Source organism: Argentina silus (genome assembly GCF_951799395.1).
Source record: "Argentina silus genome assembly, chromosome: 18".
Lineage (NCBI taxonomy): Eukaryota > Metazoa > Chordata > Actinopteri > Argentiniformes > Argentinidae > Argentina > Argentina silus.
The window spans coordinates 15,942,572-15,957,278 of NC_139672.1; the positions used below are offsets into that span (position 1 = coordinate 15,942,572).

The 14,707-nt window shown below is 46.7% G+C and overlaps 1 protein-coding gene across 1 annotated transcript in view; it reads right to left on the reverse strand.

Annotated features, from left to right (window-relative positions):
* Positions 1-14,707, reverse strand: part of astn1 (astrotactin 1) — a gene marked incomplete at both ends in the record, with an annotated part of 174,613 nt that overhangs the window by 101,132 nt on the left and 58,774 nt on the right. The window contains 3 exons of the mRNA XM_083689801.1: positions 5,795-5,932; positions 11,796-11,870; positions 13,469-13,553. Of these exons, the coding sequence (XP_083545927.1) occupies positions 5,795-5,932; positions 11,796-11,870; positions 13,469-13,553 (298 nt within the window). The remainder of the gene's footprint in view (positions 1-5,794; positions 5,933-11,795; positions 11,871-13,468; positions 13,554-14,707) is intronic.

Genomic DNA, 14,707 nt, shown 5'->3' on the forward strand with positions numbered 1-14,707 from the left:
AAAGTTATATTTAATTAACGTACAGCGACAGAGTCAGATCTTTATCAAACTAACCAATTTTCTTTTAGAATTAATGGTGGCTTTGACTTCATTCACTTACTCCTCAGAACTACATGAACCCAACTGATAATGAGTTCTTTGAAGAACTCGGGGAGTTTAATTGTTGTTTTAACGTCTTAAGCTCCACCGGCTGTTAATGTCATAATGAATAATAATTTCATTATTTATTTAATTATTGTTTAATTTACTCCTTGTCATGTGTAGTATGTTATTCTAAACTATGATCTGAACATATCCACACAAAACGTCAAGGAATTACCTATCAAATGGCGTCCTGCTTCTGCATCTGATCATCATATTTCTAATGTTATAAGCAGTTTAGTTTGGGTCTGTTTTTGAGGCGGAAATTAGTCAAATAAGGCCTGGAGTTTAAGAGGTTAACCTTCATTTATCGTTGAACGTCCATCAGGGATTGTATTGAATGTACAGTTCTTTACACAATGGAAACGTATTACTGTATTCATCTAGTTGAATATACAATAGCCTGCTAGTGTTGTGTTTTTGTTTTATAAATACATACTGTACAGTAGGTGCACATAATACATTTGGTTATGGGTTGATTATTTTGTTTAAATGATCTTGTTTTGATTAATTTTTGATTGAACAGTAATACCAGGTCAGGCTGTGTCTTTAAATAGCACAGCTGGCAGGCAGCAATTAGTAAGCACACATACAGGACATTTAAACACACGCACACACACACGCACTCTCTCTCTCACACACACACACACACACACACACTTTGAAGTGTGCCTGATAAAACAAAGTTAATTTGGATTCTAAATAAAATGGCGTGCTGCAGTGGCAGTAGTCTCACAGGGCCAGACGTTAGCTTCCAGGGCCCTGTAGACGCATGGGGAGGGGCGTGCACACGCCGGAAACACGCCTGTCGCTATTCCTCTCCTGAATCTATCGTCAACATCTCCCCGCCACAAAATGACCCGCTATCTTCTAGAGGCTCGCCGATATTAGCCGCCACTAGGGGGCACTGTGGTGTCGAGTTGGCAATGACCGCCGCTGAAACCTTCCTTTAAACGTGCCCAACAATCAGAACTGTCGGGAAGAAGAAGGCATTCATTTAGACCGTTCGCCGTCGAAAAAACACAGGCCGGATAATTGCTTCCTTCACCCTTTACCCTGTCGTTTGCTTACATTATGCATTCGCTCTGTCAGGAGAACAAGTTACAGTTCAGGGACAGAGGGAGGGAGAAAGCCGTAGTGTATGTTTGAAGGGTTTCGATCGCTACGTCTGCAGATCAGTCCGGAGGTGTGTGTAATGATGTACGCCAGAATTGACATACAACAAGAAAAGGAAAGTAATAATATGATATTAGCAAAAAAATAAAATAATAATAATAATAATAATAATAATAGGCAGAAACCAGCTACCCCCTTATTACAAAACACATCTTTTGAAAATCATTTTCTCAGAGGAGAGTCGAAGGAAGCGAGAACACCCTATCAACTGTCTCCTCTCTCCTTTCCATGAAGTGAAGGAATTAAGCGAAGGAGGAGACGAAGGAGGAGACAAGGGAGGAGACGAAGGAGGAGACAAAGGAGGAGACGAAGGAGGAGAAGGAGATCACAGCTCTTCTCCGCTGGTGTGTGTTCCTGCCAGAGAGAGCAAGGCATGGGAACAAAAGACTATCGTTCCAGGGCTCTGTGGGGGTACTAGGGAGGAGGACGCAGCTCAGACCCAGAGGAACTCAGAGGCATCAGGAGGAGGATAGGAGCCGGCGGAGGCTGGTGGAGGTAGAAATCGGAGGACGGGGGTCATTGTAATGCATGGAACGGAATGAGGAACGGTGCGGTTCCCTCGTTCCATTCCGTGCATCACAATGAGCCCGTCTACCTCCACCAGCCTCCCCTGATGGTAGCGGGGCAGGTAGCCGAGAGGTTAGAGAGGCCGGCCAGCGATCGATAGGTCGCTGGTTTGATCCCCACCCCAGGAGGTCGCTGGTTTGATCCCCACCCCAGGAGGGAGCCGGAGGTGAGCTAGTATGTGACTGGAAGGTGTCCTTGAGCAAGGCACTCAACAGGGGCACCGAGTACGGCTGACCCTGTGCCCAGACCTCCGTTCTCCACGTGTGTCCTCTTGGAGGGGGGGTGTGCAGTGTGTGTGTGTGTGTGTGTGTTGTCTCGGGGGGGGGCAAAAATGACCACATTCCAACAATTGATGAGAATTGATGGCGTGGCCAGTAAACAGTCTTTCTCTAGCACTGTTCCCCACTGACCTGGGAGGGAATCCAGGACACATGACACCATGGAACACAGGATGGTGAGTTGTTTACATCATTTTCGAAAAAACGTGCAAGAGAGGAAGAGTATGTTGTTAACAGTGCCTACATTATGTAGCACTGGGGGGAACATGGAGAAGAATACAGTGAAGTACACAGGGGAGGCTGGTGGAGGTAGAAATGGTACGCGGGGGCTCATTGTAATGCATGGAATGGAATGAGCAAAGGTATCGAACGTGTTTTAGTCCATGCATTAAAGAAGAGAGAGAGAGGGAGAGAGAGAGAGAGAGAGAGAGAGAGACAGAGAGAGAGAGAGAGAGAGAGAGAGAGAGGGGAGAGAGAGAGAGAGAGAGAGAGAGGGAGAGAGAGAGAGAGAGGGAGAGGTAATGCAGAGGACAACAATTCACATTCACTGTTTGTGGTTTTGTTCAATACAATACTGTAGCTTTATTTTCCCCGTGCTTTTGTGGAGTGGTGCTGTAGGCTACCACCGTGTTCAGCACCAGTCCACAACAACAACACACAAACTGTACTCTATGTACATATAATACATCATGTATGATAGGGGACACACACGCATGTTTGATACCATTCCTCATTCCGTTCCATGCATCACAATGGTAGGTAGACAGAGGTAGACAGCTCTGATGTCTACCTCAACCAGCCTCCCCTGGTACACTGAGTACAAAATGTGTATATAATACAACCAGACACAGACTATAATTGGCTATGTGTTCAGGAGTTGAATGCAGGGAGTTTCTAAAGCAGTTTGTGTTTACTGCAAACAGTCACTTTCTTGTGGCCTTCTGCCCAAACCAGAGAAGCTGCAACATTAACCATGCTGAGAGTCTGGAGTCCCAGGGCCAGAAGGAGAAGGAGAGATATATTCAAGACTATTTCAGTGCTTCACAGAGAGAAAAAAAAATCCAAATGTCTGAAGATTAATCAACTTCTGTAAAAGAGAAATTAATCAGATGAAAATGTGCCCTTTTTGTTAATGGTATTCAAGCTCATCCAGTAAGAAGTCATCCTCCCACTAATCTAGGACCCATTTTTTTTCATGGCTAAGCTTGAGGGTTTCTCGATCACACATTAACACTTTTAGGATGAAACATATTCCTACATTATATCCTCTTGTACATCCTATCTGACCTCCATAACTCACTCCCACAGACACGCACGCACACACACACACACACACACACACATGCACGCGCGCGCGCGCACACACACACATACACACACACACACACACACACACACACACACACACACACACACCACACACATGCACACACACATGTTTAATAACTAGTTTAATAACTCCTAGTTGCCGAATTGGCTTCCCAGTAGCTTTGCATGTGGATAACCATCTCTAAAGGATCAATGTGTTTAGCTATAATGAAATCTAGTTTGAAAATGACAATCCATTAAGTGAAATAATTAAATCATGATTTGTGACATCCAGTTAACGTGAATCATCATCATCATCATCATCATCTCCGTTCAATATCTGCTGGGAGTGATGGCGGTACTTGCTACTCCTGTTCAACTCTGACTCGTTGACCCGACATCTGAGAGAACTCCGACTGTCTGACAGGGAGAATGTCAGTTAACTCAAGACAATGTGAATTCCTCACAGCTGCACGGAAGGCTAATTCAGGAGCGAGGCTCGGATAATTGGGTTGAAGCGAAACAAAAAGACTATTCATTTTGAATGGAATGACCGGGCGCAGCACACTGAGGCTTGATTGATACGTAACGTTAAAGTGACACAAGTCTAAATCAACTGCGTTGGCTATTATTAAGCCTGCGATGAAAAGTGTGTTTTGATTCGTCCCAAAAATGCAAATCTACAGCTAATAGGATCGTAGCTGAAAAATGTAGCTGCAGGGCGAAAAATAAGCCTACAAATGACTGTTTACAAAGAGGCAGCACAAGATAATCACCTGCAATGCTTTCAAAGCTCGGGTAACTTTGAGGGGGGGTGGGGTGGGGGGTAGCTAGAGTCCTGTCAAGGGGGGGGGGGGGAGCTAGAGTCCTGTCCAGAGGAGGGGGGGGGGGGGGGGTAGAGTCCTGTCCAGAGGGGGGGGGGATTAGCTATAGTCATGTCAAAAGAGGGGGGGGTAGCTAGAGTCCTGTCCAGAGAGGGGGGGGGGGGGGGTAGCTATAGCCCTGTCAAAAGGGGAGGGGGGGGTAGCTATAGTCCTGTCAAGAGGGGAGGGGGGGGGGTAGCTATAGTCCTGTCAAGAGGGGGGGGGGGGTAGCTATAGTCCTGTCAAGAGAGAAGGGGGGGTAGCTATAGTCCTGTCAAGAGGGGGGGGGTAGCTATAGTCCTGTCAAGAGGGGGGGGTAGCTATAGTCCTGTCAAGAGGGGGGGGGGGGTAGCTATAGTCCTGTCAAGGGGGGGGGTAGCTATAGTCCTGTCAAGAGGGGGGGGGGTAGCTATAGTCCTGTCAAGAGAGGGGGGGGTAGCTATAGTCCTGTCAAGAGAGGGGGGGGGGAGGGGGGGGGAGCTAGAGTCCTGTCCGAGGGGGGGGGGTAGCTATAGTCCTGTCCAGGAGGGGGGGGGGGGGTAGCTATAGTCCTGTCCAGGAGGGGGGGGGGCTAGCATCCTCTCCTTGTAGATCTAGTTGCCTCACTGTAACAGGAGGGAGGTGTTTGGCTGCTCTGACTCATGTGTTCGGGCACACAAGGCTACTTTACTTTTCAACACGAAAACAGGAATGTGAAATTATTCATGTTTTTATATCACCTCCTCATGCAATGAATGCACTCAGGGATATTGCTGTAAAGATTTAGCTTGGCGTGCGTTCAAGTGTGTATCGTAATATCCTTTGTCTTTTCTCTGCACTCTACCAAAAAATATGAAAAATATTTTTCCTGCAGGGAGTAAATTTCCTTTGCAGGAGTTATGAACCGTTTAACAAATCAATTCAGTCTCATTTTTATTGCATCGCATTGCCAAGTGAAGTTTGTTTTTTGCTGCTATCTCATTGATTTCATGCTGAACTTTAGCATTTCATTAATCTTTGAATCATAATCAATGAACTATCACAGCATTGAACATCAACCTGAACAATGACTGTACAAGTTCTCCACAACAGTGGAACAACTAGAGTTAAAAAATACTGTTTTATACAAGACTTACAAAGTTTACAGCCAAGATCTGTTAAACTAATAAAGTATCTGATGGTGAAATGACCATGCTCGTATGAAGACAAGAGCCTTGGACCAGTTTCTCTGACCTGATATAGGGGAATAATTACAGTAGTACTATCGTATAAAACAAAGTCCCTTTATTGGCACTGAGTATGTGGGAGGGAGAGTTACAAGATATTGTTCTCTCCTCCTTGTATTTCCATCTCTGTTATGATGGTCCACCATAAAACCAGCTCGACATAAAACACCTTTATGACTTCCCTAATGTGTGATATCATCACTTGTAAAAAGGCACCTCATGGGAAACTAAGACGCACGAAAGCGCCGTTCCTCACCTGACGTCCACCGCGTCCTCCATCACTGTCATGTCCGTCTTACATTTGGCCGAAGGGTTGATGGCCAGCTCCGCGGGAGGGATGACGAAGCTCTTACTCAACGGAAGCCACATCCCTTCCCCTAGTGTGTATGTGAACCTGAAGGAGACAAGGAGACAAGGAGTCAAGGAGACAAGGAGGAGACAAGGAGGCAAGAAGCTCTTACTCAAGGGAAGCCACATCCCTTCCCCTAGTGTGTATGTGAACCTGAAGGAGACAAGGAGACAAGGAGTCAAGGAGACAAGGAGGCAAGGAGGCAAGAAGCTCTTACTCAAGGGAAGCCACATCCCTTCCCCGAGTGTGTATGTGAACCTGAAGGAGACAAGGAGACAAGGAGTCAAGGAGTCAAGGAGTATCATAATCCTACTACTGTATATGGTTTCACAGTTTCATCATTTGATACCGTATGGTTCTGACAGGGCTGGGAGCTCAGCTCAGGCAGGACACTGTTACGGTCCTCAACCACTAGTTCAGCTCAGTGTGCATTGATCAGGGGGGTTTATATATATATATATAGGTTTAGTTTATAGATATACAAGTTTAGTTTAAAGATATACAGGTTTAGTTTATAGATATACAGGATTAGTTTATAGATATACAGGTTTACTCTATAAATATATAGGTTTAGTTTATAGATATATAGGTTTAGTTTATAGATATATAGGTTTAGTTTATAGATATATAGGTTTAGTTTATAGATATATAGGTCATTTATAACACACAGGCTGGAAGCTCTCAAAAGAGTGAAGCCATCCAATTACGCCAAGCCTAAATTGTATTTCCATTTCATATTCAAAAAATGGTCAAATTAAGACATGAGTGTTAAGGACTGAACAAGGCTAGAAATAGTACAGAAAAGCAGTGGAAACAAAGGGAGACAGGTCAACAAAATATGTAAAATGATTGTGTTATGGTAGTTATCACAGTTTTACACATGAAAATAGCAACTTAATGCATTAAGTTACCAAATATTGCTCATTGCCATGTCCACCTCTAATAGTGATAATGCAACAGCCATACACAGCAAACAACACCCAACCCTTGTTAAATCAACCAAATAGCCAATTACAAGGGCTCCCACAGAGAAGGCTGTGCTAGGAAATGGAGGACTGCTGCAGTGTGGAGAGGTGTGGACCGGGGGGGGTAGAAATCGGAGGACAGGCTCACAGTGGAGAACACTGTGCAGGTTTGATACCGTTCCTCATTCTATTCTATGCATAACAATGAGCCCGTCCTCTGGATTTCTCCCCTGTTGTGGACCCAGTAGTCTACAATAATTCTCTAAATACATTCTTCAACATATTCTAGAAGTGGTTCAAAGTTACCTCAACGTCCAACCATTCATGAGTTAATGGGCATCATCCAATACGTTGGTCAATGCTTTGAACCGGCAATGTAGAACATCTTAACAAGTCTTTAAGCTTAACAGCACACGCTGATGACCATCAAATGCGGAACAATGCAGCATTACTGGCCATAAATTATGCATGCAGGGTTGGAGTACAAAAAAAGGGAGCTTGTTGATTAAATGGTTAACAACTGTTTTCTGCCCACTTAACACATTTTGCATTCACACTGTTCAATTTGCATCTAATAAAATTGCCAACTTTGCAGAAGGAAAAGGCCACCGGATCAGGAGAACTGCATGTATTACCGATTCACTTTAGGAATGGAATGATTAAACCGTTGTAAAAGGGAAAAGCTTAATTATGTCTGTCCAATTACTTCTGCCTGATTCCAAACACGGGGGTTATATGAATCAAGCTCTCTCAGTCCTGCCGTTTAACATAATGTACTGGGGTCCTTTGCCAGACATTACGGCCGAAGCAAGTCTATTAAAACTGTATTATTTCCCTGATCATTCCCCACCAAGTCATTGCTACCAGGGTCATAAGTCTTCCTCCCTGCTCCAAAGGTGGCACTGAAGGGCTCCTCTGTCAGTAGGAAATGCATATTCATTGTGGTCGGGTACATGGTTGTCATGGCGAGATTAACGCGTCTCTCCGAAGGTACAAGAGACATCCGGGAGACGACAATTGGAAAGGGATTGTGCTGTAGTTCCCTCAGTGGAGATGTAGTTCCCTCAGTGGAGATGTAGTTCCCTCAGTGGAGATGTAGTTCCCTCAGTGGAGATGGTAGGAGTCCCAGGAGAAAACAAGCAACTGGGGACAAACAGTTGTCACGTTCCTATAGCCACACTTGTACAGCACCACATAGAATACAGGGGAGGCTGGCAGAGGTAGAAATCTGAGGTTGTAATGCATAGAACGGAATCAGGAATGGTACCGAGTTTGATAGCGTTCCTCGTTGTGATGCGCGGAACGGGATGAGGAATGGGATGGAACGTCTGATCCCAATCCTCATTCCATTCCGTGCATCACAATGGGCTTGTCGTCCTCTGATCTCCCCTGATAATAGAAGTGATGCGCTCGCTCTCCTGTGAGTCAGATGCCAGCGAGGCCATTGAAACACAGTCGCTATAACAGTCTAAGCCCCTGTCATAGGCACTGACAGCTGATACGGTATGTATGGAAGTGATCTCCTTGTGGATTAGCATGCCGTCCCTGGTTCACATTACCCTCCTAGAGCGCTATAAACCATAAAAACAAACCATTTCTAGTTATTTTCCGGGGGTTTTTTTTGGGGGGGGGGGGGGTTTCTCTCACTCATGGGTGCAATGAATGATAATTACTTCTCTTTTTTTGGTTGAATTGTAATATTCGGATGGGTGACTTGGCTAATGGGCTCAACCCCCTGACACTCATCTCCATTCAAACCCGCGCAAACATTTCGGCGTAACCATTTGTGAGGGTTTCAAAAGCGTTTTGGAATTCGGATGGAAGGGGTTGTGAGTGAGAGAAGCGAAGGAACGTCGGGAAGACTGGGACGGAATACTGAGCAAGGAAACCCCACGGACAACACCTGAGGAGAAGAGGGGGAAAGGAATGCATCAAAGAGGATCGTAGAGACGTTGTGTTTGCAAAGCCGGCGAGCCTCAGTTGTTTCTGAGATGAACAAAGACGCTCTTACAACCATGAGAGGAACCGCCTCGTCCGTGTGAAGACACGGCCTTTGTTGAGAGACGAGGGGAAGGCAGCATAATCAGCGTTGTTGTTGTGTTGTTGTTGGCTTTTGAAGAGGCAGGTCTCCGATAGTCACAAGGCAGGTGGGGCATATCAATGATAAGGAATCCCCCTCCCGTCAACACCCCCCCCCCCACACACACACACACACACACACACACACACACACCTCCCCCCCCCCACACACACACACACACACACACACCTCCCCCAGAATCCCCTAGTCACTCTCACTATCTAGTTGGGAAATAAATTACATTTCAGTCCCGTAGAATATCACAGACTTCAAATGCTGGCTATGCGCTGACCAAGCACACTGTGACATCCTATAGAATACACAACAAAGGGACACAAACAAATTCCATTTTCTCTTTTTTTTTTTTTTGTCTTCTTTTTCACAACGGAGGAACCGAATCGAGATGAATCACGTGGAATTGCGAATGTTATCCCAGAGTCTCTGATAAGAGACGCCAGCTGAGCCGTTTCCTCTGTGGCGGTATGAGCGTAGCGCCACTGCTGCTCAGCTAATGGAGCGAGCCGTTAGCTCGGGCCGGGCACTCTGAGTCAAACGGCGCAGCCTCTCGATGCTAAAACACCATCGCCGTCATCGTGTTCAAGGGGACAGAGGCTTAAAAGCAGCCGCGTTTTACAGTCCTCCACAGCGTTCAACAGTTGTGAGATGGTCGAATGAGTGAGATGGCTGTGTGAGTACGTTGTTGTGTGGTCACCCCACCCACCACCCCCAGCCTCATGCCTCATGCCCAGCCTACATGTACATACCGATCTCCACCTCTACATACCGATCTCCACCTCTACATACCGATCTCACCTTTAAAATACCAATCTCCACCTCTACATACCAATCTCCACCTCTACATACCAATCTCTACCTCTACATACCAATCTCCACCTCTACATACCAATCTCCACCTCTACATACCAATCTCCACCTCTACATACCAATCTCCACCTCTACATACCAATCTCTACCTCTACATACCAATCTCTACCTCTACATACCAATCTCTACCTCTACATACCAATCTCACCTTTAAAATACCAATCTCTACCTCTACATACCGATCTCACCTTTAAAATACCAATCTCTTTATCTGTCGGATAAAGGCGTCTGCTAAATGCAATAAATGTACATGTATGTATCTATGGTGGGGTTGGTAAACCATGGGCTCCCTGCCATGTTGTATTACTTATACATACAGTCACCGAGTACTTTATTAGGAATACTATACTAATACTGGGTAGGGCCTCCCTTTATTAGGAACACTATACTAATACTGGGTAGGGCCTCCCTTTATTAGGAACACTATACTAATACTGGGTAGGACCTCCCTTTATTAGGAACACTATACTAATACTGGGTAGGGCCTCCCTTTGTTAGGAACACTATACTAATACTGGGTAGGACCTCCCTTTATTAGGAACACTATACTAATACTGGGTAGGGCCTCCCTTTATTAGGAATACTATACTAATACTGGGTAGGGCCTCCCTTTATTAGGAATACTATACTAATACTGGGTAGGGCCTCCCTTTATTAGGAATACTATACTAATACTGGGTAGGGTCTCCCTTTATTAGGAATACTGTACTAATACTGGGTAGGGCCTCCCTTTATTAGGAACACTATACTAATACTGGGTAGGGCCTCCCTTTATTAGGAATACTATACTAATACTGGGTAGGGCCTCCCTTTTCTCTCAAAGCAGCCTCAATTCTTCGTGGCGTTGATTCCACAAGAAGTTGGAAACATTCCTTTGAGATCCTGGTCCATGATGGCACGATTGCATCACACAATTCCAACAGATTTTTCAGCAACAATACCCAAATAGGCTGTGGCATTCAAGCGATGATTCATTGGTATTAATGGGCCCAAAGTGTGCCGAGAAAACATTCCCCACACCATTACACCACCGCTCAGTGAGTGTATGGTATACTATGGCAAACACATTTGTTGTGGTCATTTTACTCCAGGGTAGAGAGCTCTCCAGAGTGGAGCCATCCAATTACACTTAAGCTTGTATGTATTACCGCTCCCATGCAATCAATGGTTAAACTGACATTGAGGGTCCAGAGCGTGCTGTAGGATATCAGCTTAAGGAGGGAAGTCCAATCTTCTTTGTCTTCCTAATGGAACCTAAATCCACGATATTTGAAATGGTTGAAGGTCTGAAGTGAAAGGTTGGGGAGAATGAGAGCAGGACTGTGTACTCACTCTTCTTCGCCAAGTTAAACATACACTTGATAAGCTGACTGCTGACACTCCACTGCACTCCGTTCTATTAGCACTAAGTCATGCCCACAAACTATTACCAGTTGAAAAATAATCCAACAGGATTTTCTCTTCTCTTTTCAAATAAAGAAAAAAAAAAAAGGGGGGGGGAGGATACTGTTGTCGCTGACCTGAAATCGTGCAGTTACTTAAACGCCAAGCACAAGCGAGAGGGTGGTTTCACCATCGCTCCACCGACTCCATATGTCTCTACCAGGGGAGGCTGGCGGAGGTAGAAATCGGAGGACGGGCTCAGTGTAATGCATGGAGCGGAATGAGGGATGGTATCAAACACATTCCTCAGTCCATCCCATGCATTACAATGAGCCCGTCCTCCGATTTCTACCTCCGCCAGCCTCCCCTGGTCTTCGCATGCAGTAGAGCTAACTGTGTGTTGGTGACAAATCGTTACGTTTTCCAGCACTGTCAAACGCAGGTCCGTTCCGTGCGTTACAACGAGCCCGTCCTCCGATGTCTCCGTCCACCAGCCTCCCCTGGTCCCTGCCTGCCGTACCGTGCTGTGTCCCCCTCTGTCGAGGAGGTCACATACAGCAAACTCTTCAGATGTCCCTGGAGAGAGTCCTCTTACCTGAATATACGGTCGGAGGGTTGTTCTCCCATCACCAGATCAAAGCCGCGCTGAAAGATGGTGTACGGCCAGGGGCTGACAGGGACACAGACGAGAGAGAGAGAGAGGGAGAGAGAGAGAGAGGGAGAGAGAGAGAGAGAGAGAGAGAGAGAGAGGGAGAGACAGAGAGAGAGAGAGAGAGAGAGAGAGAGAGAGAGAGAGAGAGAGAGAGAGGGAGAGAGAGACAGAGAGAGAGAGAGAGAGAGAGAGAGAGAGAGAGAGAGAGAGAGAGAGAGGGAAAGAGAGCAGAAAAAGTCAAAATCCTAAATAAGTTTCGTATCTTCTCCCCTCTCCCCACTCACTCCCTAGTGTATCAAAACACACTCCGCCAATCCCCCCCGAAAGTTTCCAAATCCAAACCAGCGCGGCGATGATAACCATGTTGTGAGTAAACATGCTGATAAAAAAAATGGTGTTTCTCAGGGGCTGACATGGCATGTGACCCAGGAGGCTCATATCTATTGACCAGAGCTGGGAAAGGAGGTCTGTGTGTGTGTGTGTGTGTGTGTGTAGGTGGGTGTGAGTGCGTGCGTGCGTGCGTGTGCTTGCGTGTGTGTGTACAGCATGTGCACGCAGGTCTGTGTGTGTATGCGTGTGTGTGTGTGTGTGTGCGCCTGTGTGTACGTGCGTGCGTGTGCGCGTGTGCCTATGCATGTTCGCGTGTGTGTATGTGTGTGTATAGAATGATGGAGATGAACAGAAGCAGGCAGCTCAGGGACTTAGAGTCTCTCCACAGCGAGGCTAAGGAGAAGGGACGGCGGCTGATGTCTCTCTGAGTAAGCTGTTACCATAGGCAAAAGAGCAGCTAAACTCTGATAACAACTTCAGGCCACAGGGGCTCGTCATTAAACATTCAAGCTGCCCCTGAAGGCCTTCGCTGGCATGGACTGACTGGCAGAGAGAGAGTGGAGAGGCAGGGAGGGAAACTACTTAGGGGAGGAAGATACGGTGCGAAGGCAGGGGAGGCCGGTGGAGGTGGAAATCGGAGGACGGGGCTCATTGTAACGCATGGAACGGAATGAGGGACGGAATGAAACACGTTGCACATTCCGTTCCATGCATTACGACGAGGCCGTCCTCCGATTTCAACCTCCACCACCAGCCCCCCCCGGGGAAGGCAGAGATGTACTGTAACACAATCCTATATTAAAGGAGATAAACATATGCTGTGTAATAACAGGATCAAGACTGCATGGCGCCCGAGAGAAGAGCTGGGACGCGTGAGCTCTTCAGGAACAGTCAGGAGAAGTTCCACAGCACTGATGTCATACAGTCAACACATCTGTCGCCCAATTGGAAGATTCCGGCTGTCCTTGTCTGATAATGAAAATGTTCATAACTGACACTCAAGCAAGGTCTGGGGCCATCTAATACAAAATGTTCTTCACGGAAGATAAAGCCATAATTACCATCATTATCTTTAACAGTGTTTGGGGAAATAGTTGATTACCCGTTACGTTTTTTGCTAAGCTCCGTGTTATTGATGTGCTGCTGTATTTTTCAAACCTCGTAATTCCTGTGCTGAGGTAAGATTTAAACTTCTCGACTTTTACAACAAATAACAGCCGGTTTTACTTGTTTTTATTTACTTTTTCAGCCAACGGGGTTTTTACGGCGGCCATGTTGTCACTTACCCTTGATTGGGTCCCCACTCGTTGCGAATACAGAGATGCTTGTGGACCGGGTCCTTCATGTAGCCCTCCAGACAGAGACAATCACCTACAAAACCAAGAATATAAAAACAATGTCACTGATTTAAAAAAAGAAACTTGATGATGCAATGATTATCTAACTGAGCCAGCCTCCTGTGGGAGGGAGGCGGGAGGCGGGAGGCTGATGCCACGATCTGATAAACCTTGTTAGCATAAGCCACAAAGCTGCGGGATCTACCACAGTCTGTGCAGAGATATCCATTCACCTGGCTTGATAATTACTCTTTATTTAACTACCAGTGTGTGTGTGTGTGTGTGTGTGTGTGTGTGTGTGTGTGTATGTGTGTGTGTGTGTGTGTGTGTGTGTGTGTGTGTGTGTGTGTGTGTGTGTGTGCCCTGCTTGTTGTTCCTTTCCATCAGTGCTGCTTGTTAGAGAGACGAGAAACTGTGGAGCCTCTCTGTCTCCCTCTCTCTCTCTCTCTCTCTCTCCCTCTCTCTCTCTCTCTCCCTCTCCCTCTCTCTCTCTCTCCCTCCCGCTCTCTCTCTCCCTCCCTCCCTCTCTCTCTCCCTCTCTCTCTCCCTCCCTCTCCCTCTCTCTCTCTCTCCCTCCCTCTCTCTCTCCCTCTCCCTCCCTCTCTCTCTCTCTCTCTCTCCCTCTCTCTCTCTCTCTCCCTCTCCCTCTCTCCCTCTCCCTCTCTCTCCCTCTCTCTCTCCCTCTCTCTCCCTCCCTCTCCCTCTCTCTCTCCCTCTCCCTCTCCCTCTCCCTCTCTCTCTCCCTCCCTCCCTCTCTCCCTCTCTCTCTCTGTCCCTCTCCCCCCCTCTCTCTCCCCCTCCCCCTCTCCCTCTCTCCCTCCCTCTGTCCTGCTGATGTCTCCTGTCAATGCCACAGGAGGGGCCTCTCTCTCCCTAACTTCATCCAGGGAGATTGATGAGAGTGCGGCCCAGCAGCCCCAGTGGATCATGCTTCAGAGCAGGGCTACTGTAGCACTGGTTGACAGGCAAGCCAAGGCTGTGTTTAACAGAGAAGTCAGAGGTGGGAGAGAGGAGGGAGGGAGGGAGGGAGGGAGGGAGGGAGGGAGGGAGGGGGGAAAGGGGCAGCACTGCCTACACATGTAACTGCAGAGGCTCCCAGGGAACGGCAACATGGACGAAATATGTATCTGATGTTACGTCTCTTATTCCCTGTTATTACGTATCACCACTTTATTACCACTTTATTAC